The sequence below is a fragment of the Myotis davidii genome, unplaced genomic scaffold (assembly GCF_000327345.1).
Source record: "Myotis davidii unplaced genomic scaffold, ASM32734v1 scaffold545, whole genome shotgun sequence".
NCBI lineage: Eukaryota > Metazoa > Chordata > Mammalia > Chiroptera > Vespertilionidae > Myotis > Myotis davidii.
In genome coordinates, this window is record NW_006296634.1 from 1591379 (window position 1) to 1618730 (window position 27352).

At 40.9% G+C, this 27352-nt stretch overlaps 1 protein-coding gene across 3 annotated transcripts in view; it reads left to right on the forward strand.

Moving 5' to 3' along the window:
* The window catches only part of SIL1 (SIL1 nucleotide exchange factor), a 225143-nt gene that overhangs the window by 149701 nt on the left and 48090 nt on the right, over positions 1–27352 (forward strand). For all 3 annotated transcript variants that reach the window (XM_006772451.2, XM_015569635.1, XM_015569634.1), the window contains exons 6-7: positions 6269–6460; positions 12816–12937. In XM_006772451.2, the coding sequence (XP_006772514.1) occupies positions 6269–6460; positions 12816–12937 (314 nt within the window). The remainder of the gene's footprint in view (positions 1–6268; positions 6461–12815; positions 12938–27352) is intronic.

The window sequence follows — 27352 nt, forward strand, 5'->3', positions numbered from 1 at the left end:
GGGGCCCGCCCCCTGGCAGCTGCTGCGGGTGCGGGAGCCACTGCTGGCACTCACTGCCAGCGCCTAGTGCCAGCCCCGATCGCTCAGTGCCATCAGTGGGTGCGAGCGGTGGCTGCCAGCCCCAACCGCCCCTGAGGGCTTCTCCACCTCCCCCTACTCCTAAGGGGCCTGCAGCCGCCTCTCACACCTGCTACTGGTGTTGGAGCCAGACCAAGGTGGGGCTCTAGTTGCTGTCATTGGGGCAAGCCTCTGGTGATTACTAAAAATTCTTTGCTCCCACTCACCCGTGGTCCGGCCCCCTGCTTGCACCTGCTGCAGACACTGGAGCTTCTGCTCGCATCCACTGTCAGTGCCCAGCACCAGCTGCAATCACTTGGCACAGCAGGTGTAAGCAGTGGCTGCCAGCCCGAACTCCCCTGAGGGCTTCTCCACCTCCCCCTGCTCCTTAGGGGCAATCAGGTCAGCAGCTGACGCTTGCACCCGCTAACAGTGCCAGCCCTGCTTACACCCGCTGCTGGCGCTGGCCCCAGTTGCTCCACGCTGTCAGCAGGTGCAAGCAGAGCTGGTGCTGTCAGTGCCTGGGAGTGCATGGGAGTGGTGGCAGCGGGAATGGGGCTGCCAGCAGACTGGAAAATTCTTTGCTCCCGCATACCACAATCCCGCCAGGTGCTCGCACCTACTGCCAGCACCGGCCCTGCTCACACCTGCTGCCGGTGCCGGACCCGCTCGCACCTGCTGCTGGTGCTGGAGCCACTGCTTGCACTCACTGCCAGCGCCTAGTGCCAGCCCCGATCGCTCAGTGCCATCAGTGGGTGCGAGCGGTGGCTGCCAGCCCCAACCGCCCCTGAGGGCTTCTCCACCTCCCCCTACTCCTAAGGGGCCTGCAGCCGCCTCTCACACCTGCTGCTGGTGTTGGCCCTGCTCGCACCTGCTGCCAGTGCTAAAGCCGCCACTTGCACTTGCTGCTGGTGCCGGCCCCACTCCCACCCGCAGCCCGTGCCAGAGCCGCCACTTGCACCTGCTGCCAGTCCTGATTGCTTGGTGCCATCAGTGGGTGCAAGTGGCAGCTGCCAGTCCCGAACTCCCCTGAGGGCTTCTCCACCTCCCCCTGCTCCTTAGGGGCAATCAGGTCAGCAGCTGACGCTTGCACCCGCTAACAGTGCCAGCCCTGCTTACACCCGCTGCTGGCGCTGGCCCCAGTTGCTCCACGCTGTCAGCAGGTGCAAGCAGAGCTGGTGCTGTCAGCGCCTGGGAGTGCATGGGAGTGGTGGCAGCGGGAATGGGGCTGCCAGCAGACTGGACCAGGGGGCATGCAGGAGAGGCTGGGCGGGGTGCAGAGGATGGGCTGAGACTCACCCCTGTGCCCACCGCAGCCTCGCAGCCCACAGTTCCTTTCAAGGTGCACGAATTTGTGCACTGGGCCCCTAGTATACAGATAAAGTATTATAGAATTGTATCCCTGAAAGTTATATAATTGTATTAACCAATGTCACCCCAACAAATTCAATAAAAAACATTTAAACCCAGGTTGTGTGGTGGTTTGCAAATACAGGATTGTGCTTTTGCTATTTTTAAAAACAGTACTGTCAGATATTGTGCCATATCCTGTCAGTTGAGAGAATGTTTTTTGAGCTTTATTTTTGTTTTTGGAGGGAAGGGTATCAATTCTGTTGTGTCATTGGTACTTGAGTAGACTTAAGTGAATCAGTCCTTCTCAGAGTCACTTGCTTCATGAAAAAGCTCTGTTTTGCCCAACAGATTTGGGCTGTTATTGTTGAAACTGATCCCTTTATTCCTCTATTATCATACAAATTTCTTGATGCTTTATGTTTTATCATGTCAGATGTTGTTCACCTGTATACTATAAATTGCTGCATTTTAAAATATGGCCTTAAACTTTTGATTCTGGGCAAGATGAAGAAGACTCATTTCTCTTTATTCTTCCTACAAAAGGACAACTAAAAACCCTGGACATAATACTAAAAGTAAATATAAGAACACTCTAAAAGGTTGGAAGAAGTAGGCAGACTGGCTAGGGACGTAGGCACTTGATGAATGACCTGGCAGTGAGTTCCTTGGGCTTTCATGTTTCCCTTTATATATCCCAGAGTGGGCACTAGAGAAGCCTACATCTCGGAAATGCCAACAGGTACATAGAAAATAGCCCTAATAAAAGCCTGTTCTTTTGAGAGAAAGAACCAGGCAAAGGGCAGCCTAGTAGGACAAAAAACTTTTGGATAATACCTGTCCCATTTTAGCCAAAGAACATGGAAATCTTCCCATCTTAACCCTCAGTGTGAGTGGAAATTGAATGGGGAACGTGGATTTCAATCTTCCACGTGGTGGTAACAAACTGCACTCTCATTCCTCCACCAGAGTGGTGTCAGCAAAACTTGAATGGGGAGCCTGAACTTGCATTCCTCCTGTTGGCAGTGAGATGGTGTGAGGCTGTAATCTGTTATCACCACCAAGGTGGTGTCAGTGAGAGTTGAGGCAGAATTTTCTACCTTCTGCCTAGTGTTAAAAGACTATTCTTTGCTTCCTTCACTGGTGTGCTACCAATAGAGACCAGTATTTTTCATCCTCCACATGAGGTAGTGTGATCTGCTGTTAGTGTGGGATCAGCAGAGGCCAAGAAGAGAGCCTGAAAGTTGCCCCCTGTCTGGCAGCACCAAGGAAGTTTTGCACTTCTCCTAGCTGAGGTAATGCCAGTGGAGGGTGGGGGTGAATGGAGAGTCTATACTTTCACCCTTTACCTGGTGGCAGTGAGGCAGTGTGATGCAGTATTGTGTTCCCCACTCTGAGGCAATGTCAGTGGGAGTAACTGAGGAGGCCAACTTTTCACCCCTAGACCAGCAGCAATGAGGCAATGCTTCAATCCCCCATAAGGGTGCTGTCAGTACAGGCTAAGGAAGGAATTCTCCCTGTGTCCAGTGCCCAGTGGTGGCAGATGATGTGGTTTTTTTTTTTCCCTTTCTCCTAATTAGAGAGTGTGGTAGGGTTGTGGAGAGAAGGGAGCTAGAGAAAGGGATTTTGCAAATGAAGTCCTGGTCATGCTTTCCATGAGAAACTGACCAGAGTTAACACAGCAAAAGATTTAAGAACTGAACTGTAGTTTGGAATACTGCCCAGGTGTTTAGATTAGCTTCTGGTTAGCACACAAAAGAAGTAGACCAAAATAACACTGCAAAAGCTCTGAAAATTTGTTTTGTAGTCACAGCTATACATGAAGGCCAGAACCAGCAATGTGATTGCCTACTGAAAAGGAAGATTCAGAGTCTTAAGACCAGAGTGTCCAGGATACAGTAAAAAAAAAAAAAAATCACCCATCATACCAATAATCAGGAAAATCAAAACATATTTTAGGAAAGACAACAGAGATACCAGCAGTGAGATGACTCAGAAGTTGGAATTATATAACAAGGATTTTAAAGCAGCTATCATTAAAAAAAGCAATATGAACACTCTTGAAACAAATGACAACCTCAGCAAATAAATAGACGATAATAAAAAAAATTAAATGGAATTTTAGAACTGAAAAATACAACAATTAAAAAAAAATTAATGGGTAGGTTTAATACAAAATAGAGATAAGAGAGAAAAACATCAGTGAACCTGAAGAGAGATAAACATTTCTTAATCTAAAGAAGAAAAAAATAGATTGGAAAATGAACAGCGATTTTAGGAACCTATAGGACTATAGGCTTTTGAGATTGGTGCTCTTTTTATTGAGCTTTGAAGATACTGTGTTTTCATCAACATTGATGCAAGACCCTCCACTAGTAAAAAGATTACAACTAGCGGAAGGCTCAGATGATGTTTAGCATTTTTAGCAGTAAAATATTTTTTTTCATTAAGGTTTGTACATCGTTTCTTTTTTTTTTCCTTTTTTTCAGATATAATGCTATTGCACACTTAATAGGCTACAATATGATATAAACATAACTTTTATATGCATTGGGAAGCTGAAAAATTTGTGTGACTCACTTTATTGTGATATTTGCTTTATTGTATGTTCTGAAACTGAATCTTCAATATCTCCTTGGTATGCCTGTGTAACAAAAGATCTAACATTTGTGTCCCTGGAGTTTCAGAAGGAAAGAAAGAAGAATGTAAGACTAAAAAAATAATCAAAGAAATAAAGATGGAAAAATTCCCAGAGATGATGAAATGCATAAACCCATGGATTCATGAAACTGAATAATATAATAGCCAAAACCCTGGAATAACTCAAATTTTCTTCAATAGGTGAATGGTTACAAACAAATATCTATACAGTGGAATACTACTCAGCATTAAAAAGAAATGAACCATTTATATATGCAGTAACGTGGATATATCTCAAATTCATTATGTTCACTAAAAAAAGCACCAATCTCAAAAGGTTATAGGCTTTGTAATTCCATATATATAACATTCTCCAAATGTCAGAATTATAGCGATGGAGAACAAATCAATGGTTGCCAGTACATAAGGACAAAAGGGAGTGGATGGGAGGATGAGGTACACCTATAAAGGAGTACAATGGCCCTGGTTGGTTTGGCTCAGTGGATAGAGCCTTGGCCCACAGACTGAAGGGTCCGAGGTTTGGTTCTGGTCAGGGGCATGTACTTCAGTTACAGGCTTGGGTTGCAGGCTCGATTCCCAGCCTCTGTCGGGAACATGCGGGAGGCAACCAATTGATGTGTCCTTCTCACATCAAACGTTTCTCTATATCTCCCTCTCCCTTCCATTTACTCTAAAAAAATCAATGGAAAAATATCCTCCCATGAGGATTAAATAAAAATAAAGGGACACAATGGAGGTAGAGATGGACAGTTCTGTAGCTTCATTGTTCTGGTGGTCACATGAATCTATATATTGAACAAAATGGTTTAAAATAATATAGACACATGCAAACGTGTATGTATAAAAGCTGGTGAAATCTGAATAAAACTTGTAGTCATATTAACAGTATTGTACCTAAGTCATTTTCTTCGTTTGGATGTTGTGCTATTGTAATGTACGGTGTTACCATTGGGGGAAGCTGAAAGAAGGATACATGGCACTCTCTGTACTATTTTTGTAATTTACTGTGAGTATTTAATTACTGCAAAATAAACAGCTTTTTTACCTTAAAAAAGGGGGGGCCTTTCTGAGGTCCAGTTACACATCATTTTTGTGAGGCAGAGGTCACTAGTTTCTTATTCTGTTCGCTTGCTTGTCATCCTACAGTTCGTTGCCTGGCAGAGTTCTCTAGCAGGGTGTAGGGAGAGCATCTTCCTGCTATAAGCACAATATGGCATCCTATAGATGTGATTACTCTGCTAGGAGCTTGGTCTTTTAAAAGAGAGGCTGATTCATTCCTTTGGTTGGTGTTTCTATGGCATGTTTATAACTGGAGAAAAACCCAAAGGTAATAAATAGATGAGCAATTTGGAACTGACAGCTGCTCATCATCCTGCTTTTTATAAATATTCGTGCCTTTTAATTTTTCTCAAAAGATAGAGACACAAATCACTGTGACATTTCAGATTCTTTATAAGCACTATCCTCTAAAACTGGGAAGAAAACAAGGAGTGTCACAGGTATAAAATATCTAATTAAAATCTTTTATTCACCTCCAACATCACTTCATTTTTAAAACCTTTGTATGAGTGTGGGGTAAGGAGGGATTGAGAGAAAATTGTTTGAGATTTGAGTATAGTACATATAGTAATTTAGCCACTTGAAACAGTTGAACAAATTGTACACCTGTAGTTAGATTGACAGTAATGATGGTGATTTAACTTTCATCAGCAAATTGCTCCCGCTCTGACATCTCTTTACCTATAGTTTTCTACATCTGGGTTTCCCTATAATGTTGCTGGATTGGGCAGGACAAAGCCAAGATATTCTATGATTGTAGAATATAGAGAACCAAGGTCTAGATTATTCCACCTTAGACCTCAGCCTTTCCCTGTAATTTTAAGCATTGAAAGTGAGCTTGCATTGCTTCCCCTGACCTCAGTGATTACAACAACAAGACTTTTCAATGTTCCTGAACATTGGAAGTCAAATTGGGATAAGAGAACCTTGGAAAATCTTCAGTGCATTTTTTGGGGCGAAGGGCTATATGAGTAGACTCTGAAAGCATCTTAGAAGATATCAGGATTTCTAATAGCAGACATGAACGAAAATTTTGAGTGTTGGAGAAACAGTTCTTTGAGGAGGAGCATCCATGATAGACCACAGGAGTCTTGGAAAGATATCTCCAATTGATTTAATTAATCATCTCTTTGCTTCCTAGGCAAGGCAGGCTGAGGTTAAACGTCTCTTCCGCCCCATTGAGGAGCTAAAAAGGGACTTTGCGGAGTTGAATGTTGTCATTGAGACTGACATGCAGATCATGGTACGGCTAATCAACAAATTCAATAGTTCCAGCTCCAGCCTGGAAGAGAAGATTGCTGCACTCTTTGATCTGGAATATTATGTCCATCAGGTATTGTATTTCATTGTCCATAAGTCTGAGTTTTTAACTGACAGCTTCCCCCCCAACCCCCCATTCTAAGCTCTTGGAAAATACATCAGCATCTATACTTCTCTCCCAGCATGTACTGTATTTTTAATCTAGGTCAATATCTATTGTTGTAAGATACATTCTTTTTTTCTTTTTTAATCCTCACCCAAGGATATGTTTTTATTGATTTTAGAGAGGAAGGGAGAGAGAAAATGAAGGAAACATCAATGTGAGAAAGAAACATCAATTGGTTTCCTTCCATACCTGTCCTAACTGGAGATAGAACCCGTAAATTATGAGCCCTGACCAGAAATTGAACTTGGTGCAGGGGACAACACTCCCAACCAGTGAGCCACATGGCCAGGTCAAGATGCATTCTTAGAGGCCAGAGCCAACCTCTTTTTCATTTGGAGGATTACCTCCTTTATTTTTCAACACTGAGGATACAGCAGAAGTAAAGTCGATGTGGTCCCTGTTCCATGTAGATTACAATTTTGTAAGAGGGAATCTATATATATAAAAGCCTAAGCGACTGGTATGACCAGTTCACAAAATGACCAGTCAACAGGTCGCTATGATGCGCACTGACCACGAGGGGGCAGACACTCAGTGCAGGAGCTGCCCCCTGGTGGTCAGTGCACTCCCACAGCCAACCTCCTGCAGCCGGCCAACCTCCCGTGGTCCATTCCCCCAGCCTGATGGCCCGTTCAGGACTGGCCGAGATGCCCTGATTGGCCCCCATTGCCAGCCAGGCTAGGGACCCCACATGTGCACAGATTAGCGCACCGGGCCTCTAGTAATTAAATAAATAATTAAACAGTGATCAAATTAACAACTTGATGAGAGAATTTAAAATTGTGTTGAGCCAAAGGACTTGTATGCATGCATATAAGCATAACCAATGGACATAAGACACTGGGGGATAGGGGAGGCTAGGGGACTGTCTAGGGCAGGGGGAAAAAAATGGACACATATGTAATACCCTTTGTAATACTTTAAGCAAAAAAAAAAAAAAAAATTGTGTTGACTCCAGAGGGTAATGTAGGAGTATATGACAGGGAAATTTAGCCTAGTTGGGGGCATTGGGAAGGCTTCCCTGAGTATGTGGCATTTAAGCCGAGCAATAAAGGATGAATAGGAGTTGGCTAGGCAAAGAGCAGAGATTAAAGCAGGGGATGGCAAACTATGGCCCAAATCTGCCCCACTGCCAACTTAGATAAATAAAGTTATTTTGGGACACAGCCACACTTATTTGTTTATGTATTGTTTTATTGTTTTGGGCTGTATCTAAACTACAGTGGCAGAGTTGAGTAGTTGTGACAGAAACCATATGGCTCAGAGAGTCAACAATATTTATTATCAGGCCCTTTAGAAAAAGTTTGCCAACCCTCGCATTAGGCTATTCCAGGCAGAGGAAACATCATGTGCAAAGATTCTGAGTTAGAGAAGAGCTTGGTGAAATTGAGGACCTGGAAAAGATTAGAGCATAGTGACCAGGGGATGGGGTAGCAGAGATAAAGTGGAAAGGTTAGGGAGTCAGAGTGCTAGCGTTGGCAATGCCATGCTCTTTATGATTTTATCCTTGACCCTAAGAACCACTGGAGAGTTTGAAGCAGGGAAATGACTGATCAGACTTATGTCATAATAGTTAACATTTATGGAGCATTATCATATAATTGGCTCATATTCAAGTGTTTTGTACACATTAATGTATTGGTTTCTACAGCTACCTTATGAGTAGGCACTGCACTGATATTAACCCCATTTTATAACTGAGGCAAATGAGGTCACACTTATAATTTCCCAAAGTCACCCAGTTAGTGGTAGAGCTGGGATTTGCAACAAAGCCTTACTGACCCCAAACTCTGTGCACTTAACCTTTTGGCCACTCTGCCTTTTACAGGATACTGATACTATTTGAATAAAGCCTGAAAGGGAGTGAGTCTAAGGAAAAGGAACCAAGAGAAGCCATTTATTTATTCAATAAATTAATTTATTTGGTGTCTGTTAAGTCCCAGACAGTGTTTCAGGTACTTAGGATATATCTCTTACCTTCTAGCTGAAACAGATAGACAATAAACATAACTCATAAGTAAATTATATATAATATGTTTAAAGGCGATAAATACTATGAAAAAATAAAAAGAGCAGGGAAGAGAAGGAGCCTCTTGGGCAAGAGAAACAGGAAATACCCTTAGCCCTAAAGTGGGAGCATGTCTAATGTATTTGAGGAACCACAAGGAAGTCAGTGTGGCTGGAGCTGAGAGAAGAGGGAGAGAGGTAGATGAAACTCAGAGAGGTGATGGGAGGAAGATCATGGAGCTCCTTGTAGGTCATGGAAAAAAATGAAATTGGACGTTATTAAAGGATGACATGCTCTGACTTATTTTTAAAGGATCCCTCTGGCTGCTCTATTGAGAATTAGACAAGAGGCAGGGGTGGGGTGGTCATGGGTAGAAGCAGGGAAACTAGATAGGAGGCAGTTGCAGTAATCCAGCCTAGGCGTAATGCTGCCCCAGGAAAGCGGTGTAATCATAATCAAAGGCTTTTTGAGATCCTCACCAAGACATAGATCTTCATCATCCTCCCACACCCGACAGCATCCTTGTTCTCTATAAACTAGGCTAAAAACATTCTCTCTTTAGTATTTGTCAGCCTTTGTGGTGAGAGAGGATAAGTGTGTACTGTATCTGCAGGAATTATGGGATGGCCACTTCATCTTCTTTCTCTGCTCATAACTCTTTTTCAGTCTGCAAATAGCAGGGCTGTGATCTCCTTAGAGGAAACAAAAAGGACCTGGTTCTCTTTTCTTTTTCCAGTCTTTCTCTTCAGGGTGAAAAAACAAACATTCTAATAGCATTTCTATTACAGATATTTAAAGGACTGAGGATCCTAGGGGTTATTGGCTAAGTCAGTCCTGCTTTGATGTTGACAGCTTTTATTTTTTCTCATCTTAACGTACTTGGATAGATCTTCAGTTACCAGTTTTCTGTAAGCTCTTCCTTTAGTTGCAGCATAAAAAGCCAAAATGATTAGAAAGCTTAGCAGAGGGGAGTGAGTACACAAAAGGGCTCTGACAGATTTCTGTTTTCCCAAAAGCCAGGTGATATCCTATTCTGCTTTCATAGGGCACTAGTTAAACAGTTGGACATTGTCCACCTCAGCCTGAGGTTAGCCTTGTAATCACCCAGTCCCCTGTTAGAGGCCAAACTTGCCCTGTTGACAGAAGAGTCATAAATGTATTGGGTCATTAGCCTTTTAATTGGAAATATAAGGTCCTTGGCTTGGGATGGTATGTCAGGTTTCCATGCAACAGTGTCAAGTTGTGATTAAAGAAGACACAGCTTAGCCTCGAGTTCCAGTTGCAGTGGGGAATTGGGGTGATGTAGCACTAGCTTTGAGGAAGATAGGATGTTTCTTGCCAGGAACTTCACCAGTCTACTCCTATTCTAGATTCACTGATTGGTGGTTTTGAGAGCCGTGGGCTTCAAGGACCCAAAATGGATCTGCCCAAGTATTCCTCATAGCCGTGTTTGAATTATTAAACAGGATTTGTGAAAAGCAAAACCATGGGTGTGGAAAACAGTTAGTGAGTTATTTATGAGGAGCAGCTTCTGTCTGCCCATCCACCCTGGGGCAGTGTGTTTACCTTCTCTCACACCATGACTCCTCAATTACTTACCACCATTTCTTCCTTTCTTGGTTTCCTTTTCTCTCATTGTCTTATCAGTGTTGTGGTTCTCTTTTTTCCTCCTGAGTGTTGACATAGTTCTCTTCTACCCCCTTCTTTAGCACTCCCTTCTCTACCTTGACTTCCTTCCCACCTGTCCCACCCTATTCTGAAGGTATCCTTGGAAGAGTTCTGCCCCAGACCCAGATTTTGGAGCTTGATTTTCTGGGCATGCAGTGGGCAGAATGACTTCTTTTTTTCTCATCTCTAGTGAAATAACAAATGAGAAAACATCTTGAGAAAACTGAAATGCTTATATAAATGTCAGCATGTATAATACCCTGAAGTATCTTTGTAGTAATAAAGATAATCTAGTACAGAACCTTTGTGACTCTGGGCTCTGTTATTTTGGGGCTTTCAGAGTGGCAGCTGTTTTTGTAGGAACTCATGCAAGCTTTGATATGTAGCCATTCCTAGGCATGGAGTGACAGGCCTCTGAGCCATGGTTTTGTATGCAAAAGACCTGGAGGAAGGAGGATCAGAGGAGAGGTGATGAATTCTTGGATTTTAAAAACAGAGTATGTAAGGCAGGCTCAGTAAGTATTATTTATGGCAGCAAAATCCCAGTCCTGTTTTGGGGCCTTTATGGCAGTGCCAACTCCATACTTACTTCATGTCCCTGGTTAGGCTATTTCTTCAGGTCTGTGATACCAGGGACCCATCCATTTTGTTGGCACAGATACTCCAGATTGCCCCCCCCCCCCGCCTTTTTTAACTTACAGTGGAGTTTATTGCAGTAACATATTTTTCTGACCAAATGCATTCACTGGTTTAATGTTTGTTTATTGAGCACCTAACTATATGCTTAGTGCTATTCTAGTCATTAGACCAGTGATGGCGAACCTTTTGAGCTCGGCGTGTCAGCATTTTGAGAAACCCTAACTTAACTCTGGTGCCATGTCACATAGAGAAATTTTTTTATATTTTCAACCATAGTAAAACAAAGACTTATATTTTTGATATTTATTTTATATATTTAAATGCCGTTTAACAAAGAAAAATCAACGAAAAAAATGAGTTCGCGTGTGACACGCGAACTCATTTTTTTGGTTGATTTTTCCTTGTTAGTTAGAAAGGCAACCATTGCTTTTTACTTGACTTTTTAGTTTGTTTTTGAATAGTCATTAAAAGAAAGGCTTTTCTTCGGTGGCCTTCAAGTGGTGCAGTGTCATAGGTTCGCCATCACTGCACTAGACCTACAATAGTGGGCAGATAAAAACCTCTGCTCTGTGGAGTTTATATGAATGTATAAGAATGATCTTCTAAGTGGTAAAAACAGGTTAGGCCCGCCCCAAAGCAAGCAGAATACAGTTCTTTAAACTTGATTTCTCTGTTAGAGCCCTCTTCCAGTTTGAAGGACACAGGTAGGAAAGGGCTCTGTGGCATCTGGAGGAAAAAGGTGGGTAACAGTCACATTGTCGTTGGGCTCTACCCTCCTTGGATTTCCTGATGATTTGTAGAGTGGGATCAGCATGTGGGCAAGAGGCAGCTTTTGTAGCAACAAAGATATTTTCAAGGGATACTTGAAGCTACTCCATAAAGAAACTGGCATCCAGTCACCTTTCTGAGAAAGCTCTTCTTGTTCCAGGATTTTTTATTTGTATTTATTTCAGAGAGGAAGGGAGAGGAAGAGAATAGAAACATCAGTGATGAGAGAAAATCATTGATTGGCTGTCTCCTGCCTGCCCCCTACTGGGGATTTAGCCCACAGCCGGAGCATGCACTCTTGACTGAAATCGAACCCAGAACCTTTCAGTCCTTAGGCCGATGCTCTATCCACTGAACTAAACCCAGTGAGGGCTTGTTCCGGGATTCTAATGAAGAGATATCCCCTCTTTCATAGAATAAAAGATAGAGTGTCTGGACTTGAGGCTTTGGAACTTAAATGATAGCCTCCCTGGTGGTGAACAATAGAACTTAATGTAATAATGGAAATGTTATGCACTGTCCAATAAATAGCACCAGCCAGTATTGTAGGTCTAGACTAAAGCCTTTCACGGTGGGGCTTTTGTGCAGATTTTATCATGATTGTCCAGATTCAGTCAACCTTGGCTGTATGAAGTGAGGAAGAGGAAAAAGAAGGGTATTATTCTTTCTTCTTCCTATTACTCTGCCAAATCCCCCTCCCCCTGCAATGGAGCTCCTTTTATAGTCCCTGACTTCTAATTAAAACAAGCTTTTTAAAAAAATGTCTGTTGCCCCCACTGCCCCCCCTTTGGGGTTAGACATCAGTAGGAAGCATGGCACCATTTAGTAGTGTTGATGATGTTGGATCTTTGTGTTAATAGCTTGTACGTTAGGAGTAATTCGTTACAGTATTAGAATTTTCCAGGACATGTTTGGCCTAAGCAATGAATAGGTGCCATTTCCACCAGTTCCCATACACGTGCCCATAAATCATGTTATTTTAATTAGTAGTTCTCAAATTTAAGATTATTTAAAAATTTAGATTGTTTTTATAAACTCTTTCCTTGTTAGTTAGAAAGGCAACCACTGCTTTTTACTTGACTTTTTAGTTTGTTTTTGAATAGTCATTAAAAGAAAGGCTATAGAAGAGCTCTTCTTTCCTTGATGACGATACTGTACTAAGCAATGCCCTTGTTGCAGATGGATAATGCACAGGACCTGCTTTCCTTCGGTGGCCTTCAAGTGGTGATCAATGGGCTGAATAGCACAGAGCCTCTGGTGAAGGAGTATGCTGCATTTGTGCTGGGAGCTGCCTTTTCCAGGTGAGCAACGATACAGGAGGGTGGGGGCAAAGGGAAGAGATCAACCAAAGGACTTGTATGCATGCATATAAGCATACCCAATGGACACAGACACCAGGGTGGTGAGGGCATGAGCGGAGGGGGGGGAGGGCAATGGGGAGGTAAGAACCCATATGTAATACCTTAATCAATAAAGAAAAATAAAGGGCGGGGTGGAGAATGGACTTCTCATCAGCCAGCATTGTTTGGGCCCTTCAGGTGAATTCTAGCTTTACTCTCAGATGGAATGGCCTGGAAAAAGGTACACTTAAACTTATGTATATATATCCCTATTTCTATTTCACTCTAAACTCAAACTAGAGTAAGAGGAGTTTGATTCTGCTCTTATTCCAAGTAGATAAGCATTTTCACCCAGGATGTCACCATTTCTGATTCTCTGTTCCCTCTCATCTCATATATATATGGATATTTAATGACATATTTTAGATCACATTCTCTGTTTTACTCAAAGCTAATAAAAAGTTACATCAATCATAGAGGAAGGGAGATGTACTCCCAAGAGTTGATCCTTTTGGAAGTGAAGCTACTTACATACATCTGGTAATGAATAAGTTATGAACCTGACCAAGGAGGGTCTTTTGGGGAGAAAGGGTCTTCTTCCTAGTTGTCTGGAACCAGTCAACATGCAATCAGGTTATCAGACCCTCTGAGTTGGGAGTTGTTTAAATTTTAATTAGTCTAGCTCATGCTAGAAGACTGATCTCTCCAAAGAGTTGATGCATTAAGGTATGTGGGCACCACTTTGTTACACTCACGCTAAAAATGTCAAGATGTCTTTAAGCTATAGTTGGTCTATTGGACCTATAGTTGCTTCCAGTTTTGAAAATCTCCTAAGACCATTTGTTTCTCTAAAACAGAAACCAATATTCTGATTCTTGTTATAAGGGAATGGCTGGTGACTATTAGGGTTGTCTTGCTTGGATGCAGGGATTATGATGTTGTAGGAAATAGGCTATTCTGAACGTCTTTACCATTGGAGACTTTGTTTTGAAAAGACTTCCTTTGCCTTTCATCCATAATTTATTTAATTAGAATCTGTCTGATGTCCTCTCATTCTGAAAAGCTTCAGCATCTTTTCTTAGTAAATTATGGGCAAAGCAGGGAAGACCAGAAAAATTGTTCCATGAGGAGAGACTGAGAGCACTGCAGGCCTTTGTTTCTCTCATCACTAACCTGCCTTGATCTTGAAGCCCTGCTTGTTCTGTGGTTGAGTTTTTGTTAGTAAAGGCTGTAGCTTCCAAGGGACTCCATTTCCCTTGGTCTCCCAGGATGCTTGTGCATCCACTGAAAAAGTAGAGAATCTAAGTTTGTCATTGATAGCTGTGACTTCAGCCCTGGGGAGGTCCCAGGTCTTATCCTCATAGGCTTTAGAAGATTGAGAACTTACTGAGGCTCACTTTTTGTTTCTTAAGCCATAAAAGAACTAAGTCAAACATTATTAACATCTTTTCCCAGATCCTTTTTGGAAATCTTTTTCCTAATCCCAAGTATTTCTTTCCATTTTCAATATAAACAAATGAGCCTACTTGTTCCTTGCCATTGCTTCTGGAAACACATTTCTTGGGGGAAACTGTAGTATTTTGATGTCACGTCTTAACTAAAGGAAACCAAGTGACTTGAGAAGTATGTATTAGGCCTGTTTAGCAGGCCATAACCTTCCTGGGGGCTGTGCCAATATGTGGTATTATTAAGACTTTTATGTGATTGTATGAGGGTAAGACTGTATTAACATTTATGCAGTATCACTAAAATTTAAATAGAGATAAATATAAAATATTGCAGTTTATTGTTTTGGTGACAAGCATACAGCTATATTCAAAACATTCTAGCTGGGCTTTTGATGGCTCACTGGAGGGCCATTGCAGTGACAACATGGTATGGTGCCAGAGCTTTTGGAAGCCAGCAGCAGGCTGGAAATGTCAATGTTTTATGAAAGGTAAGAATATTTCTATGCAGAGAGACAGGTTTCAGTGCTCTAGTCTGATATTCATTATTTCCTTTTAATGTCCTAAGTATTGGTTCTGAAGCTTCTTCCCTGTCCCCAGCCTGTAGGTGCACACAACACTACACTATATCACAAACACACACACACACACACACACACACACACACACACACACACAATGATTGGATGAGCTTGCTCTTTGTCAAGAGGCTATTCAAGGGATGGTGAGCACATTGGAATCATGGAGTCCCAGGGTTTGGGGCTGTTATTTAGAAGTCATTCCTTCTAGTTTTCTGCTGATGGCAAGAATACTGCTCAGTCATTCCAAACATTTGAGCAATTGGGAGGACTAGGCACATCACTTTACCTAGAGTTAGAATATCTAGTTCAAGTCCAGTTTCTACATTTTCTGGATGTTTGCCTATTGACAAGTAATTTCACCTTTCTAATCCTTACCATTTGCATTTATTAACTAGGAAAAAAATAGGTGTCCTATGCATTTCATAAGGTTAAGTGGATATGATATAACATATACAGTAAGTCCTGTGAAAATGCTTATAAAGCACCTGTCAGTGATAAGGGATATATAACATCATCATGCTCATCATATGTCCTTTTTATTTTGAGTTTTCACTATGAGGCAATTATTTCTTTTGTTTTTACAGTACAAACCTTTACTTCCTTATTTTCTCTAAGGCCTCCACACATATCTATGGATGAAGAAGTCTCTTCCTTGGTGTTAAATATGAAGCAGTTATTCCAAGATCAAATAGAAAGAATTAACATAAATGTAGTGGATGTGATACTGAATGTTAAATGGTCACTGAAATAGTTTGTTCCCTTATTTAAATATTATTAATACTTATTTATGGGTTGCACACATACTCATTTTCTGATGTTTGTTGCCCATGTATAAGGCAGGTCAAACTCTTGCATAAAAAGATAAGTGGAAATAGGAGTCTGATGCTTTTGGCAGCTTCATCTTTTTATGGTTTCTTCTTCTTCTCTTTTTTTTTAAACCTCTTTTCATCTTCAAGTCAGTTATTTTCAGTGGCTTTTCTATGACCTGATTTCATCTCATGATGGCACCTGTGTGTGTCTGTCTACATCTGACCTACCTGGAGTCTGTGGAGTCCCGAATAGGTCATTTGTATTTCTGTGTATAGGAAATCTCAGAAAGGCCTTGTGAATTTCAGAAGCCATGCAGCCTTCGGTAATCTGGTTTTTCTTTAACATTCTCAGCAAACTGTATGCCTCCTTTTGTTTTCTTTTTTATTCCTATATGTAACCTTATATATATATTTATATATGAAGCTCCAACCAGGAATCGAACTACGGCCTCCTGGTTCATTGATTGACCCTCAACCACTGAGCAACACCAGCTGGGCTGTAACCTTGACCTTTAAACTGTTAATGTTAAATTATCAAGAAATTGATGTGCTCACACTAGGGAGCATTGACTTTTGCTGTTCTCTTGCCCTTGCCTCAATCACTTTTGGTGTTCTACATCCACCTTTAATAAGTCTCAAGTCTCATTCTTATATGAATTATTATGCAATTACATGGGCTTCTTTAGCAGGTTTTGGGTTAAATAAATCTCTTTATAAAATGAATGTCTTCCCTGTTCTTGACCCTGTACCCTCTCACCCCTTTATTGACTTTCTGGTTTCCTCAGTTGTACTCTTCTCATTGAAGTTTTTTTGCTTGTTTGTTTGTTTTTTAGTTAGACCAACAGCTTTATTAAAAAAGTGAAGACAAAAAAAATTAAGTAGGTAAATAAAGAAGAGGACAGCAAAGTTTCCCTACTCCCATAATTCTTGTCACGCCGGCCTCAGGCTTGGGGCATCCGGGCGTCCTGCAGCCCAAGAGCCTCACTGAAGTTTTACCAACTCATTTTTAACCATTCAACCATTGTCCTGTCTTCATCTATTGGCTTCCAATTTCCAGATTTCTTTCTTGACATACACAGCAAATTTCAGTGCTCATCTGTTTTTCCTGGTGAGTTTACTGGGGTCAACATTCTCAGCATTGTCTTTATCTTTACTTCTGTGATCCACTAGATTTCTTAAAACTCGCTTCCCTTTTTTTCCAACATCTCATGTTGTCACTTCCATTGTCTCTTCACATTTTTATCTCTCCTGTTAAACATGGGTTTTGTCCTTATTGTGACCTCCAGAATCTGCACATCTTTCTATTTTCCCTTCACCATCAGTACTCCTCACTCCCTTCCCTCTCTTTAGGCTCCTTCCTCTTAGCCTATAAGTGTTCTCAGTTACCTCTCCACTGACCCCTGTGCCACCATTAACCTATTAATCCAATTGCCTCTAACCTGACAACCTGTACTTTCCTTTCCTTCCAAACTTCTTGAAAGGGTAGACAAAAGGGGATCCAAATAAGCGCACGTGAGTTTATGTTCCTGCCATCCCTGAACATTTTCAGGAGTATTTTGGAATCATTGACATCTCTGTAGCAGTCTGTAGTGTCAACCAATGCTTTCTTTTGGAAATTTTACTTCTTGGCTGCCACAGGATTGTAGTCCCTAAATATCAGTAATTAATTACTCCCTTTTCTTTTCCTTTATGGCAACACCATCTTCTTACCATCTCCTAATTATAGCTATTCACCAAGATTTTTCTGGCCTTGTCTTCTTTCTCTATTTTCTCTGCCAGTCCTACCTTTTCCCATGGTTTCAAATACTACCTCATTGTGGGTCGAACAATATCTGTGTTGAAGTCTGGCTCTTCTCCTCAGGTTTCATCCTCCATTTCCACCAGACTACCTACTTGCACCTCAATGTAAGGATAAGAAAATGGAATTCATTTTTGTCTCTTTCACAAACTAGATTTTTCCTCCCACGTTCTCTCTTTTTTTTTAATCTATTCTTGGCAGAATGATTGTTGTAGTTACCCAAGCTTGAGACTTCTGAGTGATATTTGAGTCTTCTTTCCCCTTATTTAGTTGGTGAATGAATCCTGCAGATTTTTATTTCCTCTGTTGTTATCTACTAAACAACTTTTTTAAAAATAAAAATCTATTTTAAGAAATCTTGATAATATGAGGGTAGCAGAGTGTTCAGGGAGGGGATTCCCTCTCTTACTGCTAGGAAATGAGCCATCAGTAGTCTAAAGTAAGCATAGTAATCCCATTCTCCATGGAAATAGATTGACTTAGAGATGGACATGCGACCCAGTTCAGATCAATGAGACATAAAGAGATGTTTGCTGGGAAGGCTTCTGGGAAGGATTTTGTTCTCTTATAATAAGGTAAGGAGACCCTACCCACTCTTCCTGCCTTATTATAGTTGTCTTGGAGCTACAGCAGTTGGCTTATACCACTGAAGTGAAAAGCACAAGAATAAAAAGCCTTCACACTGAGGAGCGTAATAGAGAGTAAAGACCGAAGGAGACTAGGTCCTTTATGATATAGTTTAGCCACTATCCTGATTTTGGAACCATCTACTTCTATACCTTTGTGAGAGAGAATTAAATGTGTGCTTTTAATTAATTAATTAATTAATTAATTTATAAAGGGATAGAGAGTTAGAAACATCAGTGAAAGAGAAACATTGATCAGCTGCCTCCTGCACACTCCCTTCTATGGATGTTCCCGCAATCCACGTACATGCCCTTGACTGGAATCGAATCTGGGACCCTTCAGTCCACAGGCCGATGCTCTATCCACTGAGCCAAACTGGTTAGGGCTAAATGTGTGCTTTTTAAAAAAGTGTCATTACTTTGTTACTTGCAACTGAATATAGAAGGCTAGAGATTGGGATGAGGTCAGATATTTTAGATGCCAGCATTTGAATAAATGTTCAAATGTGACCTCTAGGACTAGTTCTGACTTCTTGACTCCAGGAGCTAAATTTTCACACTCCTCCCTTGGCCAGTTGATTGGAGTGTCATCCTATACACCAAAAGGTTGTGGGTTTGATTCCCAGTTAGGGCACATACCTAGGTTGCAGGTTTGATCCCCAGTCAAAGCACATACAGCAGCAACCGATCAATGTTTCCCACATCAATGTTTCTCTGTGTCGCTCCCTGCCCTCTTTCTAAAAATAAATAAAAACATATCCTCAAGTGAGCATAAAAAATTCTTTTTTACACTTCCTCAGTAAGAGGGGAGATGCTCAAACCATTTATTTTTATTTTTAAAAATATATTTTTATTGATTTCAGAGAGGAAGGGAGAGGGAGAGAGAGATAGAAACATCCTATATAATAAAAGCCTAATATGCTGATTGTCCGACTGTTCATTCGACCATTCGACTAGTTGCTATGATGTGTACTGACTACCAGGGGGCAGATGCTCCGTCCAGTAGGTTAGCTTGCTGCTGGGGTCTGGCTAATCAGGACTGGGCAAGATGGGCTGGAAACGCCCTGGAGCCCTTATGCAGTCCCTTCCAGGCCCCAATCATGCACCAGTGGGGTCCCTTGGCCTGGCCTGCACCCTCTTGCAATCCGGGACCCCTCGGGGGATGTCAGAGAGCCAGTTTCAGCCTTATCCCCACAGGTCACGCGAGGGACCCCACCAGTGCACGAATCTGTGCACTGGGCCTCTAGTCAGTGATAAAAGAGAATCATTGATTGGCCACCTCCTGCATGTCCCCTCCTGGGGATCGAGCCTGCAACCTGGGCATGTGCCCTTGACCAGAATCGAACCTAGGACCTTCAGTCCATAGGCCGATAATCTATCCACTGAGCCAAACCAGCTAGGGCTGCTCAAACCATTTTGTATCTATTAAATTGATTAGCATATTAACCGAGATTGGCCATAGCTGTAGCTCTTAAAGCTACATTCAAAGTCATTTCTTTTTTCTAATGGCAATTAATGACAAATGGAAAATGAACTCTAAGCCTGACCAGTCACCCTGAGTATTATAGAAACCAAGACTTCATTTTGGGGAAATAGGTATCCCTTTGCCTAACTTGTCCCTTTAGCATTTTTAAAAAAAAATCTATCTTTGTGGTGTGCTCCTGCCTCCTCCACATCCTCTGTGTGGCTGCCATCAGATTTTTTGTTGTTATTCACTACCGCGTTCTTAATTTCTTCCCTGGATAACTCCAGTCAGAAAAGTTCTTTCCTTTCAACTTCATTAGCTATTGTTTTTTGGACTCCTAAACTAACTCTTTAATATATGCAGTTGTCTGTGTATGCCAGGTCTTTTCTCTGTGTCTCCCCTCTCTCTCCAACCCCCCAAAAAGTGAAAGCTTCATGAGAATGGAAACTGGTACCTAAGTCTACCCACAGCAGCTTAAAAGCATTTCAAGGTACAAACTAAATGGCCTAACACAAAAGGTGAAATCACCAGAGATTGGTGAGAGGAATGAAGTCACTAAGAGCAGGGAAGCCTTTTCTTTTTCTCTTCTATTTTGCTTGATTTTTAAAATAATGCATATGTATTGTTTAAAATTTAATTACAAATATAAGTAATGAAACAAAACAGAACTGGGAGATTTCTGTATCTAGCAAATGGTGGTTTACATTTCCCAAGAAGCATTCTTGGTTCAGAATATCTGAAGATAACTGGATTAAATATTTAAACATTTCTTTAAATGCTCAATTCAGCTGACAAACTGTAGGGCCACTGCTTTGCATAACTAAAGGGAAAATGAATAACATCATACTCTTTATACGATGGCCCTGCAAGAAAGAGAGAGAAGGCTTAAAGACAAATATAACGGAAAGCACAAATCCTAAGAGATATGGAACACGGAAACTTACAGCTGTTCTGGGGACATTTGCCATTCCCTAGTGACCAAGAGCTTTTGGTTTTAACAGGCTTTGATAACTTGGGGAACAGGAGACAAAGCCTACAGCCCATGAAAGAGAAAATTAGGAAGATGAAAATCTCCCACTCAAAAGGAGATATTAAGGCAATTTGGCTTTGAATAGAAGGGAGAGAAATTCTCCAGAAAATTCTTTACCCAGTACAGCCCTAAAGTGCATTTAGGCTGGAAAATAATATTCCTTTTGTGGCCTGAAAATATTCAACCTGAGAATTTAGTCTAAAGTGGTCTCGATAAATAATAAACTGGAAAAAATGTTTGCAACTTATATTAGCAACATAGTATTAATATTACTAATATATATAAAGAACACCTAAAAATAGACAAGAAATATACTAACCCTGTAGAAAAATGGGGTAGATATACACAACTTATAGAATAAAAGAAATGTAAATGACTTAACCATGTGAAAAAATGCTCAACCTCATTCATAAGATAAAGGCCAATTAAAACTACAGTGTAATACTGTTTCTCACCTATCATATTGTCAGAAGTCCAAAATATGATAGTTTCTCTTTTGATTTGTGGTTACCATGTTCTTCATATATCCAAGCTATATTTATAGCCATCTGTTTAAAGTTGATGATCACTTAAGTTTGAACACATTCTAACTACCATTTTTAGTCACCCCCTCCATGTTTCGGTCATTTGTTTACTTCTTTTGTGTGTGTGTATGTGTGTATGTGTATTTCTTAATTTAGTGTTGTAATTATACATGATCTTTCTACTTTTGCCTTTTAACCTTTGTACCAGCTTTATTGTTTGTTGATCTACTGCTTTTATTGTGTTGGCCTTTGTCATATAGTTTTTTTCTCTGTGATATTTTCTTTTTTTAAAAATATATTTTATTGATTTTTTACAGAGAGGAAGGGAGAAGGAGAGAGCCAGAAACATCGTTGAGAGAGAAACATCAATCAGCTGCCTCCTGCACACCTCCCACTGGGGATGTGCCCGCAACCAAGGCACATGCCCTTGACCAGAATCGTACCTGGGACCTTTCAGTCCGCAGGCTGACGCTCTATCCACTGAGCCATACCGGTTATGGCTGTGATATTTTCTTATTCATATTTTTATCTTTCTTTTTCTTTTTTAAAGTTAATCTTTTTTTTAATTTTTATTGAGTTTTTACAGAGAGGAAGGAGCCAAACCGGTCAGGGCTATCTTTTTCTTTTTAAAAAGTGGTGATAAGCCCAGCCAGGGTGACTCAGTGGTTGAGAGTTGACCCATGAACTAAGAGGTTATTAGTTTGATTCCTGTCAGGCGACATGCCTGGGTTGTGGCTCAATCCCTAGTAGGTGGTGTGCAAGGGGGCACCAATTGATGATGTATCTCTTGCATAGATGTTTCTCTCTCTCTATCCCTCTCCTTCCTATCTCTTTAAAAATTAATTCAAAATGTATTTTTTAAAAAGTGGTGATAAACTCGTTCAGCCCTTTCTTATCTGGTTAGTGCTTTATCTCTCTTTCAATTCTAAATGATAGCCTTTGCAGGGTAGAGTAATCTTAGTTGTAGGCCTTTGCTTTTCATCACCTTGAATATTTTATGCCATTCCCTTCTGGCCTGCAAAGTTTCTTATGAAAAATCACCTGATAGTCTTATGGGAGCTCCGTTTTACAAAATGAATTGCTTTTCTTTTGCTACTTTTAAGGGTCTCTCTCTCTGTCTTTAACTTTTGGTAGTTTAACTATGATGTGTCTTGCTGTGGGCCTCTTTGGGTTCATCTTGTTTGGGAGTCTGTATGTTTCCTGGATCTGTATGTCTGTTTCCTTCACCAGGTTAGGGATGTTTTCAGTCATGATTTCTTCAAATAGGTTTTTAGTCTCTTGATCTTTCTCTTCTCCTTCTGGCACCCCTATGATTCAAAGGTTGGTATGCTTGCTGTTGTCCCAGAGGTTTCTTAAATTATTCCTATTTTTAATATATATTTTTTTCTTTTTGATGTTCTGATTGGGTGTTTTCCACTATCTTGTCTTCCACACCACTGATTCCATTCTCTGCTTCATCTACTCTGATGCTGAATGTCTCTAATGTATTCTTTATTTTAGTTATTTTATTCTTCATTTCTGACTTGTTCCTTTTTATGGTTTCTATCCGTTTGTTGAAGTTTTAACTCAGCTTACCTATTCTTCCCCTAACTTCATTGAGTATCCTTATAACCAGTGATTTGAGCTTTCTATGTGGTAGATTGCTTGTCTCTATTTTGTTTAGTTCTTTTCTGGATTGTTGTTCTGTTGTTGCATTTGGGACATGTTTCTTTGTCTACTCGTTTTGACTGAATTCTTGTGTTTGTTTGTATGCATTAGGTAGATATGCTATGTCTGCTAGTATTGGCAGGGTGACCTTATGTAGTAGGTGTTCTGTGAGGCCTGCTGGTGGAGTTTTCCTGTTCACCTGAGCAGGTGATCCAGGAGGGTCTGTTGTGTGTGCCCTCCTGTTATAGTTGACCCTTTATTGCTATTGACATGTGAATGGGTGGAAATGACCCTTAGTCTGACTGACTATGGGGGCTGGCCATGATCACAGTGGACAAGCTGTTTTGTGGGGGCTGACTCCATGGAACGGGAGTTGCTTTAGTCAGGCTCTGGTACCAGCCAGGTCTATCCTTTGGGTGTGTCAGCCGGTTGGGTGGTGCTCTGGTGTGGTCTGATGTTTGCCATTGAGTGTGTTGATTCTGGAGCTCTTACAAGGGGCTCCAGTGCAGGCCAAGGTCAGTTGCCATTTGTACCTGTTTTTTGGGCTACCTGGTGGGAGCTACAAAGTGGTTGAATGCCACTTGTGCTGGGCTTTGGACTGCTTGGCAAGATATACAGGGCATGTGGGGCCAGCCACTGCTTATTTGGTGTTTGTAGACCTTTGAGAGATTTTAGGAAAGTCCACAGTACAAGCTAAGACAGGCAGTTGTGTAAGAAAGCCCCTGGAAGCAGCTCTTCCCGACACATGGGTTGGATGGGGCTGGGTCTCTGGGAATCATCAGGGTAGTTAACGTATTAGGACTTTTTATTTTCATTTGTACTCATATATAGTTATATCTCCCTTATCATTCCTAATATTATTTATCTGTGCTTGTCTCTTTTTTTACTTGGCCAGTCTTGCTAGAGGTTTATCTTCTATTGGTCTTTTGGTTTCATTAATCCTTTTCTCCCCTTTGTTTTTGATTTAACTTATTTCTGCAATTAAATATTTCCAGCTGTATATTCTCCTTGAGTTAATTCTTTTGATATTTTTGACCTTTCAAATTGAATGCACAGCTTATTAATATTCAATCATTTTGTATTTGAAAATAAATATAAGGCATGTTTCATACACACACACATATATGTTCTATATAATAAAACCCTAATATGCAAATTGACTGAACGGCATAATGACTGGTGGAATGACCAGTCACTATGACACGCGTTGAGCATCTGTCCCCCACCCCCAGAGGGAGATTGGGGGGCAGGGCCGGCTGGTGGGTGGCGCCAGGCCACCAGCCAAGGCAGGTGCCAACACCCTGTCTGCCAGTCGCCCCGCAGAGGGAGGCAACTGGTGTTGGCAGGCAGGGCTGGCCAGCAGGCGGTGCAAGGCTGCCAGCCAAGGCGGGTGCAGCGGGGGCCCCCCAATCACCCCGATTGCCCTGCCCACTAGTAACCCCACAGATGGCCCTGATCACCAGCCAGGCATAGGGACCCTACCCTATGTATTGGATTTAAATCTCTTAGATTTAAAAATTAAAACGTGGCAAGGTTACTCTGACATTGAAAAAACAGGCTGATGCAGCGATGACATGCATGGACTCTGGCTTGCACATTTTGTGGTCCGCCCTGATTCTGACACTTATAACTTTGTGACAAAGCCAATTACTTAACTTCTCTCTGCTTCAGTTTTTCCACCCATAAGATGGGGAAAATGGTACTACTGCCTCAGAAGGATCATGTTAGGTACTACTTTTTATGATCAGGGCAAAAAAATGTGGCTGCCTATACAATAGCAAGATTCCTTTCACCTGTATGAAAAGTATGGTCACTGGTGCATGCAGCGTACTGGATTGCAAGAGGGATGACCGACTTCGGATTTAGTGTGTGTGTGTGTGTGTGTGTGTGTGTATTTCAGAGAGGAAGGGAGAGGGAGAAAGAGATAGAAACATCAATGATGAGAGAGAATCATTGATTGGCTGCCTCCTACAGTCCCCACACTGGGGATTGAGCCTGCAACCCAGGAAGGTGCCCTGACTGGGAATCACACCTTAACCTCCTGGTTTATAGGTCAACCCTCAACCACTGAACCATGCTGGCCTGGTAGCAGGTTTGTCTTTTAATACTATTTTAGTTAGATGTTCTATAGTTTATATATCATAGTTATTTTGGGGTGTTTTTTTATCCAAGAATTATTTAGTAATGTGGTTTTAGTTTCCCAAATACAGTGTTTCTTCATGTATTTATGTGTGTATTTTGAATACGTATGTATTTTGCATTATGAGCAAAGAGTATAGTTTGCATGATAATGATTCCTTAGTATTTGTTGAGACTTCCTTTTTTACTTGCCAGGTGGTTAGTTTTTGTACATGTCCTATGAGTGCTTCTAAAGAATGGGTGTTTTTTATTTATTGGATACATGAACACATAAATTTTTTTTTTGCTTTATATATTCGTGTATATGAACTTAATTTTGTCTATAGCTGTTTGTCTCCTATTTTCTTATTTGTGGCCAGCCTCTTTTCTGAGAAACTCAATAAAATCTTTTACTATGATTAAATATTTGTTTCTTCCTATAATTGCTTAATTTTTGCTTTATTTTGAGCTAAGGTTGTTAAATGTATACAGATTAAGAATTCTTGCCAAAACCGGTTTGGCTCAGTGGATGGAGCGTCGGCCTGCGGACTGGGGGGTCCTGGGTTCGATTCCGGTCAAGGGCATGTACCTGGGTTGCGGGCACATCCCCAGTGGGGAATGTGCAGGAGGCAGCTGATCGATGTCTCTCTCTCATCGATGTTTCTCTCTGTCTCTCTTCCTTCCTCTCTGTAAAAAATCAATAAAATCTATTTAAAAAAAAAGAATTCTTACAACTTACTGGCGAACTACATCTTATATCATTAAGGTATGATCATTTTTATCTATAATAAGTCATTTTTGCCTGCTATTTTAGATAATTTATTTATATTATCTACATAAATACCAGCTTTCTTTCTGTTAGTATCTTCTTGGTATATCTTTTCCTATTGCTTTTCTTTCAGTCTTCCTCCCATTATTTTTATTTACACATCACATAGCTACATTTTTGCTTTATTAATCCAATTAAATAACTTTTATATTTTTGTTGGGTGAATTTAATCCATTGAAATTTTGATTTATTGGCATATTTGCTGTCTGTTAAGGTTTTTTTTTGTGTGTGTGTGTGTATTTTGAAAATATATTTTATTGATTTTTTACAGAGAGAACGGGAGAGGGATAGAGAGTTAGAAATATCGATGAGAGAGAAATATCAATCAGCTGCCTCCTGCACACTCCCTACTGGTGATGCGCCCGCAACCAAGGTACATGCCCTTGACTGGAATCAAACCTGGGACCCTCCAGTCCACAGCCCAACGTTCTATCCACTGAGCCAAACCAGTTAGGGCTACTTTTAAGTTTTTAACATGCTTGATTAGGATGCTAAAGTGTAAAGTTTTTTATCTCCCCTCAAAAAATACAAGAACTCTAAGAATGCTTTAAGTAAATTTCTTCAGTCTCCATTCTGTAGAGGACTGTTGGCTAATATTTTATTTCTTCCTTATTTTTTAACCAACTTCATAAATTAATCATCATTATCATAATCATTGATAATATTGTATATTTCCTGCTGTTCATATTTATCAATATGGTTACTGATTTTTTTGCTTGCTTTTTACTTTTGGGATTCAATCTCCTCTAGTTATTATTTCAGCAAATATCTGGGGGTTGTCAGCTTTCTTAGTTTTCTCTGCTACTGTTCCTATTTTGCCCTCTCTCTTGAATCATGGTATATCTAGTTATCTTTCTGGTACTGGTATCTGTTTTATTGAGATTTGAAAAGATAATCTGAGAAAATACCAGTGACTATGTTTTTGTTTTTTTGGTTTTTTTCCTATAGAGTGAGCAGGACCTGAAGAACACAGTGTACTGGAGAGGAGTGGTACATTGTAGATATAAGAAAGGCCAGTTGTGGAAAAGGAGCCTGCTAGGGGCAGGGGCCTTACGTATATTGTCTCATTTAATCCTTGCAACACCTCTTGGGGTGGGTAAAAGTATCCTGGCTTTACAGAAGAGGGTGCTTGCCCAAGACCACTCAGATAATTTATGGGAGGGTTATACTTTAAACCCAGAGCTTTGATATCAAAACCCATGTTCTTTCTATAGTTTGAAAATTAAAAGACTCCTACAGAAAGGGCTGTTCCTCTATGGGTCTTGAATAGGAATTTTAGTTTTTTTCTTCATTAATTACACAAGTTCTTGACTTTGATATTTTGAGGTTTTTGCAGGGAATGAGATGGGGAGGGAAGAGGTGGGATTACGGAAAACTCTCTTTTGGCTAGCTCTCATAGACAATAGTCTGAGTGGTAATCAGGATGTAACATGATAAAACTCTGTTCTCTACCTTCTTTCCTTCCATGGTCTACTTATGCATTAAGAGGTGTCCAGTGGGCACT